The sequence below is a fragment of the Somniosus microcephalus genome, chromosome 10 (assembly GCF_052327205.1).
Source record: "Somniosus microcephalus isolate GS21.2 chromosome 10, FLI_Smic_1.0, whole genome shotgun sequence".
Taxonomy (NCBI): Eukaryota; Metazoa; Chordata; class Chondrichthyes; order Squaliformes; family Somniosidae; genus Somniosus; species Somniosus microcephalus.
Genome location: NC_140996.1, coordinates 108,732,833 through 108,754,600, shown reverse-complemented (window position 1 = coordinate 108,754,600; position 21,768 = coordinate 108,732,833). Strand labels below are relative to the sequence as shown.

Below are 21,768 nucleotides of genomic sequence, written 5' to 3'. Positions count from 1 at the left end.
GTGGTCTATTCCTCCAGAATACTCACCGATGTAGAGAGGAGCTACTCTATGTGAAAGGCACCTTTTAGCCACATATTGGGCTGTGAAGAAATCCCGGATCTTCGCAGGCACCTCTCCCATCACCCTCCTCACACACCACACACCCACTCAGATGCTTTTGGATGGGAGGATTAAAGATGGGACAGTCAGCAGCATCCGCATTGCGCGCTGGACCCGTCTCCTCTCGCAGATGGATCTGAAGGTAAAGGGCCTTTGCGAGCCAATGCTTGCGGCCAATATGGTATATCCTGGAACAGCCCATCGATGTTCCATAGATGGGGTATGGGAAGTGAACATAGGTTTACAGGCCGGGATACATGTTGACGGTTCCAGCATGGTATCCGCTGGGGTACGACTCACGGGTTGCGGGATCTTTGACCCAACGGCAGGCATTGCCTTGGCAATCAAGCTCCCTAACACCATGAGCGCCCAGCAGGCTGAACTGTCCGCGGTGATATACGTGGTTACACACCCTGACATCTTCCCTACCCCGTATACGATTTGCTCTGACAGTATGTTCACTTGCAACTCGTGTACGGAGTACCTGGCCATCTGGTCCCGTCATGGGTATACCTTCACCGACGGGAAGCCCTTGACAGTAAAGCCCCTGCTGGAGAAAATCCTGGCAGCTGTGGGGGAGGAAGGTGCAGTTTTCATCCAGAAGGTGAAAGCCCATTCCTCCACAGAAACCCGCAGCCAGGGCAACCAGCAAGCCGATATGCTGGCCAAGGAGGGTGCACATGCAGGCACTTTCTGGGACCCATGAGAGTCCGGGCCAGTGGCAGCGATTACAGGCAGGGATGGACAACAGGGAAAATCAGGAATAGTATTGGCCCCAGACCTTAAAACGGTCCAGGCACAGGACCCCGTCCTAAAGGCAATAATTAGCGCAGTGATGGAGGGCAAAAGGATAGCGGGCCCCTACAGCATAGCCCCTCACACCGTAAGGGAGGGCATGCTGTTCAAGGCAGAACAGTGGGTAGTACCCCAGCAACACCGGAAGAAGTTCCTTTAGCTGGCGCATGAGGGGCCGGGAGCGGGACACCCCAGGCCTGAGACCACCTGGCAATGGGTGGAACAGGCGGGATGGTGGCCAGGACTCCGGGATGAAGACCGCGAGTTCTGTGCTAGCTGTCTTGTGTGTGCAGCAAATAATCCCGATCCCCACAAAAGGAAGGTGCCCATGGGACACATTAGGAGGGTGGAGGGACCATGGCAGTCGATCCAGATCGACTATATAGGGCCCTTGCCCACCACCCAGGGAGGCTACAAATATTGCCTCGCCCTGGTGGATGTGTTTTCCAAGTGGGTGGAAGCCTTCCCCTGCAGGACGGCCACAGCAATGGGGACTGCAAAGATCTTGGTGAAGGGGGTGTTCTCACGGTGGGGACTGCCCCAGTTCGTGGAGTCCGACCAGGGAAGCCACTTCACTGGCCAAGTCATGCAGAACACCCTCATGCTGCTCGGTATCAAAGGGTAGTGGCACGTAGCCTACAACCCACAGTCCTCAGGGATTGTGGAGCGTATGAACCGTACCCTTAAAGAAAGATTGAGAAAAGAGAGGCCATGGGGTCGCCCCAAAAATGGGCAGAGACCCTACCTCTGATCCTCATGGGGATCCGGGCCAGCCAGTGCTAGAGTACAGGGCATACACCACATGAGCTCATGACCGGCAGAGTTATGAGGACCCCCACTCATGACCTTGCCCCAGTCCTCCCTGAAGGACAACTGCAGGAAATAAACCGGGATAAATTCGCCCGAACCCTCCTAGAACACCTCAAATGAATTTAATGAGCAGGCAGCAGACAGCATGGGGAAGCAGCATCAGAATAACCGGCTGCTGCTCGAGCCTAGCAAGAGCCACCAGTGGGAGATAGGAGACCTAGTGATGGTAAGAAACTATGCCCAGGTGGGAAGTTTAGAGCCACTCTACATGGGACCCTATAGTATAGTTGATAGGGCCAGCCCCATGGTCTATGCAGTAAAACTACCCCGGTGCACAAAGTGGTTCCACGCCAACCAATTTAAATTGTATAAATCTGACCATACAAGTTCAAGTTCACAGGCTGTAATGACAGGCGCTGTGGCTTGTTTCAAGGGAAAAGTTGTCCAGCCCACCAATTGGGACACTTCCCCGCCCCAGTGGGACCTAAGTTTTGGCCAAAGTTTAAATTTGAACCAGTTATTTAGTTTAGAAACAGAGAAACCGCAGCCTGAGAGTAGAAATCTGCAGGCTGCTGCGACTTCATTCACAGAAAATCGCTTGAGGGGCTCCAGGGAGGAGCCGCCTTTTGAAGAGACTGCCCGCGCATGCGTAGTCGCTGGTCTGGAGAACAGGAATTCCCCAGTCTTTTGAACGGCCTGTTCGCGCAGGCGCAGTTCCCCAGCCCGTGACCACAGCAGCTCCTCTTCAGTTTCCCTGCGCAGGCGCAGTCATGCGCCTGAGCGGAGAGGTTTCCCAACATTGGGTTCATGCAGGCGCAGTCGCCTGTTTGAATACAGAGGTTTCACAGCCTCTGCTGTGGGACTCCGGGGAGGATATTCACGCAGGCGCAGTCGCCTGTTTAAAGAGACAAGCTTCCCAGCCCGCTTCTAGAGTGGTTCCCCCTATGGTGTGGGACTCCGGGGAGGAAGGGAAAGCAATTCCTCTTGCAGGGGACATATGGAAGGAGCTGGTACCAGGTTTTGGACCTGGAGAGGAAGATTTTCAGCCACCAGCAGCGGGTGGTGAGGGGATACCTGCCCCCAGTACAGGAGTGGGTAGGGAAAAGGAGACAAACCAGGATTACTGGCAGGCTGCCAGGTATATTAAACAGTGCGGGCTGTTTGCATCAGGGGGAGAAGGTTCCCAGCCAGCTAGGGCTGTGACCCTGGCTCAGGGTCCGTCAGACAAAGTTTCCCCCACAGAGACGCCCCTCAGAAGGTCTCAGTGGGTCCGCAAGCCCATGATAAGATGGTCACCAGAGTACCCGCCACAAAGAGCAATCTCCCGAGCCCGGGAGGAAAGAGATCACAGAGGTCCCCAACTCGCAGCCATAAGCTGCCAGGGACCAGAAGCAGGAGGCAGCCCAGCTTCGCTGCAGGCAGCAGTAATCTGCGACAGTGACACCAGAGATTAGCCTGGCCATCCGGAGACGGGCGGCATTTGTATTATAGCTTTGTGTTAAGTTACCAATGTTTATAGCTTGCTTTTAAGGTGTTTAAATTGTAAGTTTAGAATGTAACTAGTAATATTGAGTTTAAGTTTAAAGTTTAAGTTTATAAGTGTGCCAAATGTTTGTATTTTGGTCCGAGGTCGAGGGACCCGACCATGTCTCCACCTAAGGCAGCAGGTCAGTGAGAGACCTGGCTGCATGGCCTTTTAAGTTCTTTTGCAGGAGAGTGGACAAAGGAGCAGCCCTGTTTGCCCAGCCCGAGCTGGGCATCGAATGAAGATATGGTTAAACAGAATGTTGGTGATCACCTCGCCACTGGACAAATCCAGGAGGAGACCCCACAGCGACCTTTGGAAGAAACCGGACAGGGTCCAGAGGAACCTGCCTACTCATCCTACGTGGAAGAGATGGCCCCAGCTGGGACTATCCTGACCGAATTTCACTTGCGGGAGACCTCGCTATTGAGGAGTCCTGGTGGGAAGCGCGGGCGCCTTGTCAGATAGGGACGCGTTCCCCGGAAGTGGGTGGTGATGGCCCGGGAAAGATTGTAAAGGGGAGGGGGAGACCCAAGAGTTGCGTGGGTGCATTTGCAGAAGGGAGGAACTCACCCGGGGCCCACGGGCAAAGTTAAAGTGTAAGTGTGGCTGGGAAGGATGAGTGGGTGGCCGGATCTGGGATCCAAGTTCGAGTGTGGGGCCAGTGAGAGCCGCCACACAGGCACCCATCATTTTCTGCAGCCAGTCGAGGGAAGACGGGAGGGGGAGGGACTGGGAGTCGCGATCCCATACTCCCCGGTCTCGGTCTGTGAAACATGAGGGGTACCCCGCCTCCACAAAGGGACAAGGGAATGGCTCGGGGCTGGTGGATCAGACTGTTCTGTAAAATCCATTCTGTATGTTTTAAAAGTTTAAGACCATTAAAGGGGGGGGGGGGTGGAAGGAACATTTACTGCCCAGGTGGGAGGAGCAATACCCACTCGAATTTTGCGACCCATCATTGGCACGTGATGGTCGGGGTTTATTTCAGCATTTTGTTTCAAATGTTTAATGAAGATTTTAGTATTTTGTTTTACAGTTCCAAGCGGTGCAGAGGCGTAGGACCCTCTCTGTGCTTGGGATCATTTTGATTACATTGTATAACCAAGATTGCAACATTTTGTAATATGTTATAATATAACAAGTGGTGCAGGGGTATGAGACCCCCATTGTAACATTTTGTAATTGATGTATCTGTAGATGCCTACCATACCACGGTTTTTCTTGGATTTGAGGGGAATAGACGGGTCGGGGAATCAGTGATAGGTAGCTATAGGTAATTACAGGGGATAATTGTTTGTGGGGGGTCAGAAAATTTTGCTCACTTCTGCAAGAGGATACTACAAGCAAGCTGGAAGTATCCAAGGGGAGAAATGTAGGGGTCGCAAAATCCCCTCAGCCCCCGAAGATCGGGAAATAGTAATCCACATCGTGGACAAAGACTTGTGTGATTTAAATTGTCTCTGGGTTGGGCAATGTTTTAAAACATACCCAGAACCGCAAGAGGCTGCGTTAAAAAGCTCGTAAGCTAGGCAGCACTTGGACACTGGAATCAAAGAACTTTGTGAAAATCATACACTTTAAGATTGTACATTGTATTAAAAGATGTACTCTTGAGTTTTGGACTGTTTAAATTGCCCATGGCATAAAAATAGCTGAACAGACCTTTTAAAAGGCAGCAGAAAAGGACAGACAGGCTGTTAGCATATGAAAAGCTCAGCGCTGCCCTGTAGTACGTTTGAATGGAGCCCAAGCTGTCAGTCACCCTGTGGTATTGGGCAGATCCGGTAACCTACAAGCTGCTTGTTTACACTGGGGAGTAGCCCGTTTGAATCAGCCAATCATCGGACAGCAAGCACAATGGATGTGTGTAAACAACCCATTCACTGAAATTGACTCTACTACGTGATGTCTCCATGTATGAATGGAAGAAGTTAAAAGCCCTTCTCTTTTGTATTCGTACTTTTCGGCGCAAAATTGCACACGGACCTTTTCGGCGCAAAAACAGCAGGGACTCGCAGGGTATAAAGATTGAGCCCAGGAAGTCCTCTGCCCCCTTTTGTCTCTTTTACTCTTTGGACTGCAGGTGAGCAAGGCTTCTGACCCACTAGCAAGACAATGTAGTGAAAAGTAAAGGGGTGGTAATTTAAGGGAAATGTTGCTAAGATTGTAAGATTAACATTGTAGCCATTTATCCCTCGTTTTTGCCATCTGCCTTCCCCTGTTAAGCAATTTTACCGTGATTACTTTGATCGTGTGGTGTAGTTTCTTTATTTTTAATAAAATTTGACTTTCTTGCATCCAGACCTTTTGTCCATTTTTAATATATCATTAATTATAAGTTCCTCCAGTCAGAACTGGAGGGGGGGTGGTTTAGCAATTCGAAACCGCTGATTGGAATTGGTCACAGTGCAGTGGCAAAGGCTGCCTGACCAGGTAAATTACTGTTAACCAGGTAAAGGATGCCCCCTACACATGACACGTTAGTTTTAACAGGTATAACACAATTATCAACTGAATGATGACCAGAACATGGGAAATAATCCTTATCCAAGAATGAACCTTGGTAATCATGCTGATATTCCTCCAAGACGAATTGTCCCCAACTTTAAATATTTTCGTCCTGATCTCTTGATTCTTCTGGGTCAAAACATGTTTTTGAGACTGATTAATACGCTTCCTGAACCCTATCCAGTACTCGGGTAGGGGTGGCAAGTTGTATCCAAATCCAGCAACACATTGGTGCAACTGCTCTTTTAACTCACCTTTTCTATTAATAGTTAGTTGGCCATGTGAATATATACATTTAATAACACCCACGCACCAATCCGCACAGGTCGGACCGGAGTAAAACAAAATGTTCCCGTCGCAATAGGTCAGATCAGATTACCATACTGGTATTCCCGGTGTATGATGCTTCAGCCAGTTGCAGTAATATTTCACCGGGTATACCTGCACCGATTTTCTGACCTGACACATAGTCAAATTCAGTTGGTAGGTGGAGATAGCCCTTAAATGTTGATCAGTCACCCACGAGGGAAGCCTCCCCTCAGCAATTCGCTGCAGGTTTTCCCTGGCTTGCTCCACCAACCAAGATCCATACATTATACACATGTCATTTTGCACGGCTTCGTCAAAAACATAAACTGAAATTGAATAATGTCCAATATCTTTACAATACACACAGCAAGTTCAAACATCAGACATCACTAGTAACACCACTACAAACATTCAGCGAAATAACTCCATACAAAATAATAGCATTCCCCTTTCTTTCCCCCTGATCACACATAGCTGAAATTGGTCAGAAATCTTAAAAATACCAATTGTTGACGTGATTGCCTCATTTCCATAATTAGAGGCACTTTACACCAACCAGAATTTCGCCATGGCCATAATAAAAGTCTGGTTTCAATCGGTTAATTAACCTCATAACTCCAATTTAATCCAGATCAATTTCTTAAACTAACCAGTATCACTTGAAAAAGAAAGGAAGAAGCCACAGCCATATTAACATTCACCCATGCCTTGTAAATGTTCAAATTATTTTTCTTCCAGGCACATTGGCAACTGTAACTTCAAGGCTGAAGCTTATCTTTTGTAAAACAATTAAACTTAAATTGAAATCAATTAACAAACTTAAAACAGCACACATTGGTCCATCATTTAAGACAAGACTTCAAAGGGTTAAGCAGCTTCCAGCTCTCAGTACAGAAAAGTGGGTGGAGCTAAAACAAACACTCCAGACACTTTGTTTCAAGAAACAGAAAACTTCCACACTTTTAGCACACACTTTCACTCAAACTGAGATTGCAGCATTCATTTAAGGTTCCTTTCACTCAGCGAATCCTGTGTTTTACTTGTTTTGGACAGAAACTGATAGCGTCTGTATCGATTAAATGTTTCCCTCTACCATTAGCCATTTTGGTTTTTGGTACTAATAAAGTCTAAATCTTAGGGGTATTATTCTCCTTCTTTTACTACGTCATGAGGTAGTAAGAATTTGCTGGTCTCATCTGTGAATAGAAGGTGGCTCTGGACCTAGGGTTGAGGAAGCTTCTACAGCTCCTGCACCCTGTCCACCTTCACTTGGATCATACTGTACCTGGTGAGATGTGCCATTGGGCATTTCCTCCGTATCATCCCAGCAGACCGGCTGCATCCCAATCATGCTCATAATCATGGTCTGTTGTCTCCTTGACCTGCTTGTCGGCTGAAAAAGCTTCATCTGGTTAATATGAAACCACTTAACTCTCTTAGGTAGCTGAACTGCATTCACCATGGGGCTGGCCTTATCAACAATAATGTATGGTCCCTTGTACAAGGATTTGAACACACCCACCCTTGCGTAGTTTTGAACCATCACCTGGCTACTGACCTCCCATTCCTGTGGCTTACTCGGGGCTAGAAGTAATCGGTTGACTTGGTGAGCCCTTCTAATATTGTGGGCAGCTCCTAAGTGTAACTCTCTCAGAGTTTCCCACAAGTCATTTAGGAACTTATCCCTGGTTACCTCTGTCATCTGCTTCTCTGTTAATGTAGGAATCAGCAAGTGTGTTGGTGTCCTCACGGGTCTCCCTGTAACCAATTCATGCAGAGAATATCCCATTCCCTCAACTCTGTACTGCGTATATTCATCAGGATTAGAGGCAGTATCTCGTCCCACTTGATGGGACTTTCATTCAGTTCTTTACGTAAAGCCAGTTTTAGGGTATGGTTCATTCTTTCCACAATTCCCAACGACTGCGGGTTGTGGGCTATATGTCATTTTTCTTCAATCTCCAACAGTTTGAGTAGCCTGCATCACCTGACCTGTGAAATGGCTCCCTTGGTCTGACTCCACTACACGAGAGAGTCCCCATCTAGAGAACACCTCTTTTACTAGAGTTTTTGCAGTCCTCAATGCCGTGGCTGTTTTACAAGGGAACGCTTCCACCCATTTAGTGAAATTGTCCACTAACACCAGACAATATTTATTGCCCTTTTTAGTAGTGGGTAAGGGTCCAATAAAATCAATCTGGACACATTGCCATGGCCCTTCAGTCCTTTGCGTATGTTCCAAAGGTACATTTTTCCTGTGTGGGTCGGGATTATTGGCAGCACATATCAAGCAGTTTTTACAAAAATCCTCCACATCTCCCCTAAGACGTGGCCACCATCCTACTTCTTCCACTCTCTTCCAGGTGGTTTTAGGTCCTGGGTGTCACGCCCCTGGACCTCCATGTGCTAGTTGAATGAATTCCTCCCGGTATCCCTCTGGGACTACCCGCTTGTCACCTTTAATTAGTATCCCTTCTCTGATTTCTACATCCCTAGCTCTGTATGGTCCCTCTATGCCTCTTCCCTCTTCCTTTTCCTTTATAATTGCCCTTAGCACTACATCTTTTAACTGAACGGTTTTAAGATCAGGTGGGAGGGGTACCATACTCTGGGCAGATGTGACAGTGACCACCACTCCTGACTGGTAAGGGTCCCACAGGACTCCCCTCTCTGCATCCCTCTGAGCCAGTTCATCGACTTTTGATTGCATTTCCACCTGGGTTCGGTTTTAGAGTGGGCCTTGACCTTGTGGACGTAATACTCGTGTTCTTTTCCCTTTACAGCTTCCAATATTGTTGCCAACATCGGGGCTGTGATCAAAGGCTTTCCATCTGCTGACTTAAACCCTCGTCTGGCTCAAATGGCCAAATAATCTGTACAGGAGTTGCATGTAAACATTGAGTCAGAGCAGATGGTGTAAGGAGGGGGAAATTCTGTGGGCTGTATGACCACAAAGGTGACTGCGGCTAATTCTGCCTGTTGGGCACTAAGAGTAATGGTGAGCAACAGGGCCACTTCCACATTCCGATCCAGATCGTAAATTCTGCATCCCATTTTCCTTTCTCCCTTTTCCACGAAGCTCAAGCCATCCACATAGATGTCTCGCCCTTCGAGGTGTATCCCTGATTTAAAACTCCCTTTCATTTCCCACACCCCCTCAACAGTACAAGTATGAGATTCTCCCTTGTAATTAAAATTGATGGCTAATTTAGGATCTCCAATGAATTTGACCTTAAGATTCATGCCTTCTAACAGTAATGTCCATCTAGCTATTTGCACACTAGACACTGTTCCCTCCTTAATTTTCCCATCTAGGAATAAGCGAGTTGGGGTGTGATGGGTTAATAGAGTGATGGGTTGGGTTCTTATGAACACAGCAAAATGTTTTACCACTCAAAAGTAGCTAGCAGATGTCACTCACAAGTGGAATAGCCTCTTTCCACTTCCGCCAGGACTCTGGAGGCATAGGCCACCGGTCTCATGTGACGGTGCACTTCCTGCATAAGGACGGCACTCACACTGGCATCCGTAGCTGCCACTTCCAAATAACATTTCCAGGATCGACATCCCCCAAAGCTGGAGCCATCTGTAGGCCTTGTTTAAACTGGACAAAGGCTTCCTCACATTCCCCGTCCTGCTCCCATTCTACACCCTTCTTCAATAAGCTCAGTAAGGGGCCCACTGTAGCTGCGTGGTTCGCAATGAATTCCCTACAGTAACCTGTCAGACCCAAAAACGATCGGAGAGCAGTTACCGAGCCTGGTCGGGGTAACTCCTGCACCGCCTTACGCTTAGCCTCATCTGTCGCGCATTCCCCAGGTCGAATAGTGAGTCCCAGAAACTGAACCTCCTCTTCCCCTATCTGTGCCTTCTTGGGATTAACCTTAAATCCAGCTGTTCTGAGCAATCCCAACAGCTCCTCCAACAGTTTCTCATGTTCTCCTTCACTTTCGGAAAACAGTAAATCGTCTACATACTGTATCAGTCGATCTGGGTGACTGAACTCCTTTATGCATGCTTCCATGCACTGATGAAAAACAGAGGGGCTGTTATGGAATCCCTGTGGAAGGCAAGTCCATGTATACTGTTGTCCTTTAAAGGTGAAGACAAATTTGTACTGATCTTCGGGGCGCAACGGGATGGACCAAAACCCATTTGGTATTTCTAGGACCGTAAATACCATGGTGTGCCCAGGGATGTTATCAATCAGATCTACTATGGCTGCTACAGTAGGGGCACAAGCAGGGATGTTCTTGTTCAATACCCTATGATCGATGGTCATTCACCAGCAGCCATCCGGCTTCTTTACTGGCCGCACAGGAGAGTTCACATATATAGCCAAGGGTCTCACAACTCCTTGTTGCTCAAGCAATGTTACAGCCTTTTCCAAGTCCCTCTCTGCTTCTTTGGGGAAGGTATATTGTTTTTGTGGACGGAGCATGGTCTCTCTTCCTACCCTGACTTCTACCCAGTCACCCTCCCACAATCGTGCTTATGCATGGCAAAAACCTCTTTGCTAGCTTTAACTACAGCTGTGTACCTTTCTGGCACTCTTGCTATTAAAGTTTGTAAATCATAGGGCCCTGTTGGAGTCACTTCCCAAGCCTCTCCATGTCTTGGAGGTATTACTATCATTTCATCACTGCTCTCCATTCCTCCCCACAGGCAGTCGTTGCGCATGTCTACTATCACATTGTGCTCTAACATCCAATCCGAGCCTAGGACCCCCAATCCCGGTTGATCCCACTTCATTAATATGCATGTCCACTTAGTTTGGAGGGGTCCTACTTTAAAATTTAGAGGATTAGACACCACCCCAGCTATTGAATTGCCCGTGAAACCACTCAACACATATATTCCCTACTCGACCAAGGTGAAATCAACCAAATAATCTCCCTTCTTCCCCTCAACAATGATGTCTACACAAGGTCTACCATATTGGTCGTACCTGAGTGGATACAGGTACTCTGGCTGGGCGTGGCCCCTTCATGCCTGTGTCTCTCCACAGTCTTTACCGTGGGCAGCATGAATATTCCCCGGAGATTGCCTTTTCTCCCACCCTTCCAAGCATTCCTGCACACATTTAGAAATGAGTCTAGCTGTTTGCTTGTCCTCCTCCTCAAGCGGAGGGAGGGGGGGGGGCGCGCTAGGACCATTTCCTGATTCAATTTTGTTCTTACTGGACTTCCAGCACTCCCAGATAAAATGGCCCTTCCCTCCACAGTTAAAACACATCTTATCCTTCTTTTCAGTGAAACCATCGGGTTGCCATTTTTTAGGGGCTGTTCCCTTCACACACACCTTGCCCTTTGGTTTGTTAATTGTCCCCGTGTTTCTTTTATCGAGCTGCCTTTTTTTCAAACACCATAGTTAGTTTCCTTAAAACCCTTTCCTGAGTGTTATTTGCGTCTGTGGGATCAAAGTCAGACATATGGCAGACGATGAGATATCAGGACCCGGAGCCAGTGATTTCTGGGTTGTCCCTGTAAATCGGCTCGCACTCCTGCTCCCCCACCCATTTGTTACAGGTGTGGTAGTGGACCCAAATGCAGACAGACAGCCAGAGAATTGAGATGGAGTAAAACTCAAAATATGCTTTACTGGAAGGCTCTTCAAATACAGGACGTACAGGGAATTCTTCAAACAAAAGATCAAAGTAACAATTCAAAGAAACATAAGCGAGTATACAAAACACAGGGCAAGAACTAGAAACTAACCTGTGACTTGCAGTCATGAGAACTCAAGACTGAGTGACTGGGGCTGGAAATAGTCAGCTTAAATAACAGGCCTGATTACTCTGATGAGACAATTAATCTAATGAGACACAGGTGAGGAGAGAGGTACAGAGACATGGCAGCAGTGTACTGAGGCCTCCTAAACTGCCCTCTGGCGGCCAGCAGAGGAACGTGTAGCTGGGACCCTGACAGTAACCACCCCCCCCTAGGGACGGCACCTGACGTACCCACAGTAGCCTCTGGCTGGCGCCGGTGGAACTGCCGGATAAGCCCAGGATCCAGGATGTCCCGAGTCGGAACCCAGGAGCGCTCCTCGGGGCCGTAACCCTCCCAGTCCACCAAATACTGGAGTCCCCCGCGGACCCGGCGGGAGCAAAGGAGATGGTGGACAGTGTAGGCGGGCTGGCCCCCTACTAGTCGAGGGGCTGGAGGTGGTCTGGTGGCTGGAGATAGGGGACTGGTCCACACAGGTTTGAGACGGGAGACATGGAAGGATGGATGGATCCTCATGGATCGAGGCAACAGGAGACGGTAGGTAACTGGGTTTATCTTCCGGAGTATCTTGAATGGACCGACGAAGTGAGGAGCCAGTTTGCAGGACTCAACCCGCAGGGGAAGGTCCCGGGTGGAGAGCCACACCATCTGCCCGGGCCGGAGCAAAGGGGCAGGATTGCGTCGTCGGTTGGCCTGGATCCTCTGTCGATGTGATGCCAGTTGCAGTGCAGAACGGGCCTTTCTCCAGGTCCTCCGGCAGTGCCGGACGAACAACTCCGCCGATGGTACCCCCCACCTCAGGCTCCTGCTCGGGGAACAAGGGAGGCCGGTAACCGAACTGACACTCGAATGGGGACATCCCAATAGAGGAGTTCTGTAATGTGTTGTGAGCATATTCTGCCCAAATGAGGTGTTTGCTCCAAGTAGAGAGGTTGGAGGAGGCGAGGCAACCCAGAGTCATCTCCAGGTCCTGATTCACCCTCTCGGTCTGCCCATTGGACTGGGGATGATAACCCGAGGAGAGGCTGACCGCCACACCCAGGAGACGACAGAAAGCCTTCCAGAACCGGGAGGTGAACTGGGGACCACGGTCTGACACTATGTAGGCGGAAGACGTGCTGTGCAATGAGTTCCGTGGTTTCTCGGGCGGAAGGGAGCCTGGGCAGGGGGACAAAGTGGCAGGCTTTGGAGAACCAGTCGACAACAACTAGGATGGCAGTGTTACCCTGGGACGGTGGCAGACCGGTGACAAAGTCCAGGGAAAGGTGGGACCAAGGACGGTTCGGAATGGGGAGTGGGTGAAGGAGGCCATGTGGTCGTGTCCTGGGGTTCTTCTGCTGGGCACAGGTTCTGCAAGCTAAGACAAATGACCGGACATCCTTCTCGATCGACGGCCACCAGAATCTCCTGCGGATAAACTCGAGCATCCGGGCGACCCCTGGATGCCCAGTCAGCTGGGACAAATGCCCCCACTGCAGGACTTGGGATCGGACTGTCATGGGAACAAACAGTCGGTTCGGGGTTCCGCCGCCTGGATCAGCCTCCCACCGTTGTGCCTCTCGAACGGCGGTGTCGATGCCCCAGTGAACCGGAGTCAAAATCCTGGAGCTCGGAAGGATGGGTGTCGGGGTTTCGCTTATGTCCTGGGGGTCGAATTGTCGGGAGAGCGCGTCAGCTTTCAGGTTTTTGGACCCGGGGCGGTAAGAGAGGATGAAGTTGAACCGAGTGAAGAAGAGCGCCCACCGGGCCTGGCGAGAATTGAGGCATTTGGCGTCCTGGATGTAGGCGAGGTTCTTGTGGTTGGTCCAGACCACGAATGGGTGTTTGGCCCCCTCTAGCCAGTGCCTCCATTCCTCCAATGCCAACTTGACAGCAAGCAGTTCTCTGTTCCCGATGTCATAGTTGCGCTCAGCAGGCAAGAGCTGCCTGGAGAAGAAGGTGCATGGGTGGAGTTTCTGGTCTGTGACGGAACGTTGGGACAGGACAGCCCCCACACCAATGTCAGAGGCATCCACCTTGACCATGAAGGGAAGAGAGGTATCGGGGAGGACCAGAACGGGAGCTGTGGTGAAGCGCTGGTGGAGTTCTTTGAATGCCTTCTCCTCCACGGGTGACCAGTGAAAACGGGTGGATGTTGTCTTGGTTAAAGCCAAGAGGGGTGCCGCTATGGAGCTGAAGTTTCTGATGCACCTTCTGTAGAAGTTGGCGAAGCCGAGGAAGCGTTGGACCCATTTGACTGAAGTGGGTATTGGCCACTCACGGACGGCCTGGGTCTTGTCTGGGTCCATCTGGATGCTGTCATTGGTGATGACGAAGGCCAGGAAAGAGATAGTGGGGACATGGAACTCACATTTTTCGAGCTTGACGTACAGGTGGTTTTTAAGAAGCCGGTGCAGTACCTCTCGGATGTGCTGAACATGTTCTTGGGGGGAGCTCGAAAAGATGAGAATGTCGTCGAGGTAGACAAAGATGAACCGGTTAAGCAGATCACGGAGAACGTCGTTAATCAGGGCTTGAAAGACCGCGGGTGCTTTGGCCAGACCGAATGGCATTACTAAGTACTCATAATGGCCAGTAGGGGTGTTGAAAGCTGTTTTCCACTCGTCTTCCTCCCTTATGCAGACCAGATTGTAGGCATTGCGAAGATCCAGCTTGGTAAAGGTCGTGGCCCCCTGCAGGAGCTCGAACGCCGTGGACATAAGAGGGAGGGGGTAGCGGTTCTTCACTGTGATCCGATTGAGGCCGCCGTAATCAATGCATGGGCAGAGACCCCCATCCTTTTTTCCCACAAAGAAGAAGCCTGCCCCGGCAGGAGAGGTGGAAGGACGGATAGCACCAGTGGCGAGGGTGTCACGGATATACTCCTCCATGGCAGCGGTCTCGGGAGCGGAGAGAGAAAAGAGGCGACCCCGAGGAGGACAAGTGCCGGGTAGCAGGTCGATGGCACAGTCATACGGGCGGTGAGGAGGAAGAGAGACGGCCCGTCTCTTACTGAAGACCTCTATAAGGTCGGTATAGGTAGGTGGAACTCGAGAAGGATCGGGGGAAACTGAAAGCTTGGGAGACTCGAGAAGTGACACCGAGAACAGGCAGGTGGCATGGCAGGTAGGATCCCATTCCATGAGCGCCCCGGTAAACCAGTTGATATGTGGATTATGGAGAGCCAACCAGGGAAAGCCCAGGACCAGAGGAAACTCGGGAGAATGAATGAGGTGGAACTGGATTGTCTCTTGGTGGTGCTTCTCCACATATAGCCGCAGGGGGGCGGTAATTCGGCGGACGTTACCAGAGCCAAGGGGTCTACCATCAAGGGCAGTAATTGTAAGAGGATGGTCTAGGTCAACCGTTGGGATCTTGAGCTGTCTAGTGAAGTTGATATCCATGAAATTCCCTACCGCTCCGGAATCCATGAAAGCACGGAGGGTGTGTTGCTGATTACCCCAAGAGAGAAAAGAGTAGAGACGGACACCGGAAGAAGCAGATTCGGGAGTGGTGTTTTGACTCGTCACAGTTCTCCCGCTCCTGGACGAGTCCTGGCTTTTCCCCGCCAACTCAGGACAGGAATCGCGGAAGTGACCGAATTCCCCGCAGTAAAGGCAGCGACTCTCGCGCATTCGTCGCTCCCGTTCAGATTTGAAGAGTCGAGTTCTGCCCAGCTGCATGGGCTCCTCCACGGCGGTAGGTGGCGTTGGGCTCGGGGGTGCTGCATTGGGGTCTGGGGGTGAGAGGAACGGACGGCGGCATTCTCTTCGCCGCCCGCGGAGTTGATTGTCAATCCGAATGGCCACATCAATAAGAGCCTCGAGATCATCGATAGATCTGCGAGAGGCCAGTTCTTCTTTGACCTCCTCTGAAAGTCCGTGAAAAAAAGTGGCGATGAGTGCCTCCGTATTCCAAAGACTTTCTGTGGCGAGAGTACGGAATTCTATGGCGTAGTCCGATACACTATGATTCCCCTGATGGAGATGGAGCAGTCTATTGGCTGTCTCTCGCCCGCTAACTGGATGGTTGAAGACTCGTCTCATCTCCTCGGTGAACATCCGACAGTTGGAGCAGGCAGGGGTTTGTCACCCCCACAGGGCCGTGGCCCAAGCGAGGGCTCTCCCGGTGAGCAGGGAGATGATGTAGGCGACCCTAGAGTGATCGGAGGGGAATCTGGAAGGCTGGAGCTCAAATGCCAGGGAACAGTGTATGAGGAAGCTGCGACACTTGCCCAGGTGACCGTTGTATCGTTCGGGAGCTGGAAGGTCTGGATCCTTGTCTTGTTGAGGATCAGATGCTGGAGGTTGTATGGAAACCAACTGCTGGCCGTGCCCGACAGCCTCAGTTAGGGAATGCAGGCTATCACGAGTCTCCCGCAGCAGTTGGTCATGCCTCCCGACCGTGGCTCCCTGGCTCATCGGGGCAAAGCGCAGTTGATTAATCTCCTCCCTTGGTTGGCTGGTTTCTGCTGGGTCCATGTTGATGACTCAGTCTTGCTGTTACGGGTGTGGTAGTGGACCCAAATGCAGGCAGACAGCCAGAGACTTGAGATGGAGTAAAACTCAAAAGATGCTTTACTAGAAGGCTCTTCAAATACAGGACATACAGAGAATTCTTCAAACAAAAGATCAAAGTAACAATTCAAAGAAACAAAAGCAAGTATACAAAATGCAGGGCAAGGACTAGACACTAACCTGTGACTTGCAGGTATGAGAACTCAAGACTGAGTGACTGCGGCTGGAAATAGTCAGCTTAAATAACAGGCCTGATTACTCTGATGAGACAATTACTCTAATGAGACACAGGTGAGGAGAGAGGTACAGAGACATGGCAGCAGTGTACTGAGGCCTCCTAAACCGCCCTCTGGCGGCCAGCAGAGGAACGTGTAGATGGGACCCTGACACCATTGCTTCCATATATGTGGGTCACAGTCTGTCGGCAAACACTGTGGGTGGTTCATTGGACCCCTGTTCTATCTCTGCCATAGCCTTGAAGGGATCACCTGTTCCTACCCCCATCGCCTGAGCAACCCTTAATTTTAAATCCTCATACATCCCATTACCGATCTTCATGTCAGGTGGGAGGCTGCTAATACTTCAGGACTAAGAGCAAATAATAATAACTTCTTCTTTTCATCCTCGTCCATTTCACTTACAGCTGCTCTTTGTTCCACTGCAAAGAAATGTCCTTGTGGTTCACCTCCCAGTTCTAACTTTTTAATGTCAGACGCCATGTCTTTCAAACTCCTATAATCATAATTAACAAAGAATTCCCTGTCCAAGTCACCCTTCTCTCCCGATCGGGCGTTCGCTCCCAGGGCGAAATACCTCCGTTGACGGCTTTCATTATTGCCCGTTGCCGAAGTGTGGACCCTTGTGTCCATTGTTCGGCCTCATAAACCGGATCACCACTGTCAATAATAACCCGTATCCACCTCTCCCGGAGAGGTAACTTCCCCGCAACATACATTGCAACTGACTCATCCATTGTCTTGCCGGTTTTTCTACCCATATTAATGGTCTGTAAATTTTTCGCTCAATGTCCCTTTGTGGTTGCCAAATCTGTATGACATGTGGAATTACCCCTCGCCACGTCCAACAGGTTATAGATTTCGGACTTGAGACTTATGAGAAATTACACCAGACACACGGGTTCTGTCTTTAACATTTTATTGTTCCTAAGACAGATTCAAAACCCCAACCACTATTGGAGGAGTCCACCAATAATGTTACAAGAAATCATACCTACAACCACCTGCCGGTGATCAGTCCAGCATTGATTTTGGTCCTTGTAGGTGAAAAGACTGGCCAAACCCCTCCTTTTGACTGCAGCCTGATTCTCGTAGGTGAAATGATTGGCCAAACCACCTTCTTCCGACTGCAGTGGTGATATTCTTTAGCCACTGTGTTTTATACAGTTTTCCTTGCCTTCTGCAGTAAATCAATCATTCAGAGATAGTGAAATGTTCCTTTAATGTTCTTTCTGAGCTGTTTGAGCAGTCAAAAGTTCACATTAACACATCCAGTGTCGCTATCCATTAGTTGTCTTTATCACAGCCCAAAATTGTTCATTCACTCCTAAAGTTTACAAAAGTGGCAGAAAACCACTTGGTTGTGGTCCACGGGTAACGTCATATTCTGCATTTCAAAGCTTCAAAGGTTTGACTTTTCCCCTTTAACCTCCGAAAGGTCATCAGAGACACTATGGGGGCGATTTTCCCACTGGAGGCGAGATGGGGGCGGGTTTCAGATTTGGTGGGTTTGAAACTCGCCTCCACTGATAGGTTTCAAAATGTTGCGATTTTCCCATGAATGTCCACTTGATTTCAGAGGTGTGGGATGCCTTGCTCAATTAGTGTTTTGGGACTGAAACTCGCCTCTGTTGACAGCACTTTTCAGTCTGATTTTATGACTTCTTGCTCCCTTGGCTCATTCCACAGCATTTCTGCATCTCCTGCACCACATCCAACATCTTTTGAGAAACCACTATTTCTAATTCCAAGGCAAGGGCCTAACCGAGGCTCTCGGATGAGGCAATGCAAATGCTGTTTGAGGGGGTGACAACTAGCATGGAGGTGCTCTTCCACTCATCTCAGAGGAAGGGGCCTACCAAAGAAACCGAGGCTGTCTGGGTACAGCTGGCAAGGGATATAACCCCCAGATCTGTGTGCAGCTTGGGAGACTGTTTCTGTGTATTGATGAAATGCTATCCCTGTTGGAAAGTATTAAAGTGATTTGAAGCCAAAATGTTGGCGTTATGCCATCTGTTCTTTTGCCTTAGGCAGCTCCACATTGCGGGCACCACCACACTTGTGTTGTCAGGTTGGTGGCCTGAGTGAAAGGAGGCCAGAGAGTCATGTCCATTGTCAATGATGTCCTAGGCTGGAGCCAAGGACATGTGCCAAATTGGGCAATCTATGCAAATCTGGCCATGATAAGTTCATCCCTTGCATCCTGGGCATCCATGTTCTCGCGTGCTGCCGCTGCCACTGGTCAATACACCGGCGCTCTGACTTCCTCCTCTTCCTCCTCCAGATCCGCATCCTCCGCATCCTCCTCTGAGGTCCATGCAGAAAGAAAATGAATGGTTTCCATTCTGCTTGTAGATGCCTCCTTTTGGGAAGCGCTCATTGCAAGAGGGGAGCGGGTCTTCCAAGGAGGTCCCACAGTTGAATGATTCAAGCTGCAGCACCTCTGACTTCGGAAGGCCTTCTTAAAGTGCTCAGAAACCTTTTAAAGCCAAGGTCTGGCACCTGCAAATAATCCTTGCTGCAATAAATGATGTCTCGTTAGACCTGCAGCAGTGAGGAGGCCACCCAAGCGTCAACTCGCCAAGTTTACCTGGCATGGTTCAGGAGGTGCATGAAGCATGCCAAAATGCTGGGAAATTCATAAGGGCCTCTTAAAATAGGCTGAGAGAGGCCCTTAACAAGTTTTTAAGGAAGTTAATTAGCGCAATGGCTAGCTGGAGGCGGGAGCGTTTCCCGACCTCCAAAACCAGCACCGGCAAAATCCCACGGAGGCGGGTTGGAGGTGGGTTCCAAACCTGACTGTTATGTTCATTAATAAATAGACATTCTTATTATGAACACAGCTAGCTTTTGCTCGTTACTTTTATTGAGCACATGTGGACTTGTACAGCATCTTGTAGAGGCTTCCATCTTGACTGCTGCCTTGTGGGTAGCCTAGCCTCATGGGTAATGTAGTCTTAATATAATATATAGCTGGGTAGTGTAGTCTTATACATACAGCTATATACAGCTCTACTGCTCGACCTAGTGTCCACCACAGAATGACATGTTATTTATCACTACATCCTCCTTTCTTTGAGGTTCAACAAAATCAATATCAATCAACTTTCAAGAAAACAATAAAGATAATATCAGTAACACTTTTGTTAGTGCTCTATAAACATAAACATTTTCAAAACAGTCAACACATTTTCAAAGCTTTACATTGTACTCAAAGATTAAGTCTATCAGGCTCTTTTACTTCACGTGTGGATCTTCTCAACACGGGTAAGTCTGATGTGTCTTCATGAGATTGTTCTGGCGGTGAATGACAAGGTGCAGTTGCGGCATTGTCATCAATCTGCTCTTGTATAGATCAAGGTCTCCTTGCGATCTTTGCTTGGAGAGGGTTTCAGTGTTTCCTTCACTCTTCATGCCATAACTCTCAATGTAGTCAATGCACTCTCGAAAAACTGCTGGCAGCTGGATCCCATCATACAGCATAGTCCTCTCAGCAGCCTCAGCTAATGGAACACCAAAGACTGGCCTGAGGGAAGAAGGAGAATCCACCGGAACTGCTTCCTGCTCTGGTGCAGGTTTCTTCTTTTTCTTTTTCTCTTTCCACTGCTTAACAACATCTGCTGCGGTTATACCTTTGGACTTTTTCTCCTTGTGTTTTTTCTCTTTGACCTTAAAGTCTTTTTCTTTCTTCTTGAAGAAACTAGGCTTTTTGAAGACATGGATACCCTTTGGCCTTTTCATCCTTGATGGGCTCTCTGCTTCATCACCTGAGTCATCTGGTCTGCTTATGGCACAGTTTATATGGTAGACTCTCTTGACCAGTTCTAAGTCTTCACAAGCTTTGTCACCTAGTATCGAATCAAGTCTTTCAGCCACAACAGAAAACATGAGATGATGCACTTTGTCTTTGACTGTCACTTTAAGTCTGCATACACCTAAGCTATCTATTTTCTGTCCATTATAGTCCTTCAGTGGTACTGACATTTTCTGTATTTTGGGCTTTTCTTTCATATTGTTAATGTCACTCATACTGATTAAGTTTGCTTTTGCCCCAGTGTCCAGTTTCAATTTAACTAATGCTCCATTTATCTGCAGTGGGATCATCCATTTGTCCTCTTTTACTGCATTAACTTTATGTTCAGCATTGTCTATTTCTGAGGGCTGCACATTTTCTGTATCTTTTTTGATATCGTCACATGACACCATTCCTACAAAAAATGTCTCACTTAAATCAGTGTCCTCAATCACATTAACTCGTTGCCCTTTCGTCGTTTTTACTTTTGAAAAGCATTGTTTGGCAAAGTGATTCTTTCCATTACACTTTGTGCACATTTTTCCAAACGCTGGGCATTGTCTTAACTGGTGTTTGTAACCACAGCGTTTACAATTAAAAATTTCATCCTCCGATTGCTTTTCATTTCTGTTCTGCCCACGTTTCTTCCCCTTGTAGGACACAGCACCGACAGCAGCATTATCACTCATTACATTCGCATCATTATTGATTTCACTGAAAGTCTTCGCGTGATTTCGAGCTAGCTCGCTGGCTTGGCATATTTTCACCGCATTTTCCAAATTTAGTTCAGTTTCTCTCAACAGACGTTCCCTGACTTTTTTATCATGAATACCAAACACAACCTGGTCACGAATCATGGATGCTTTGAGCTCAGAGAAATTACATGTCTGTGCTTTCAGTTTCAGATCAGTTATAAAGCTATCAAAAGTCTCATTTTGTTGTTGTGTCCGAGAACAGAAGATGTATCTTTCATAGGTCTCATTCTTTTTTGGAGAGCAATGTGCATCAAATTTTTTTAGCACATCTTCTAATTTTTCTCTGTTCTCCGCTGGATTAAATACAAATGTATTAAATACCTCTATCACCTGTGGGCCTGCAACTGTAAGCAGCAACGCTATCTTCCTTGCGTCTGGCTTTGTACCGAATCCAATGGCTGCAATGTAGAGTTCGAATTGTTGTTTAAAAGTCTGCCAATTGTAGTCGATTTTTTCTGTGAGATTCAAATGCTCTGGTGGCTTCAAATTCTCCATGTCGCTTTTCACAATTTTCAGCAGATCTTCACCACCCTGGTACCATGTTATGTTCATTAATAAATAGACATTCTTATTATGAACACAGCTAGCTTTTGCTAGTTACTTTTATTGAGCACATGTGGACTTGTACAGCATCTTGTAGAGGCTTCCATCTTGACTGCTGCCTTGTGGGTAGCCTAGCCTCAAGGGTAATGTAGTCTTAATATAATATA

The 21,768-nt window shown here is 48.6% G+C and overlaps 1 protein-coding gene across 1 annotated transcript; it reads right to left on the bottom strand.

The window, feature by feature from the left end:
- Positions 1 to 15,845: 15,845 nt before the first annotated feature.
- Positions 15,846 to 16,238, bottom strand: LOC147111621 (protein LDOC1-like). The gene has a single exon (XM_085998284.1). It carries the CDS (start codon positions 16,236 to 16,238, stop codon positions 15,846 to 15,848), a length of 393 nt encoding a protein of 130 aa, XP_085854410.1.
- Positions 16,239 to 21,768: the final 5,530 nt, after the last annotated feature.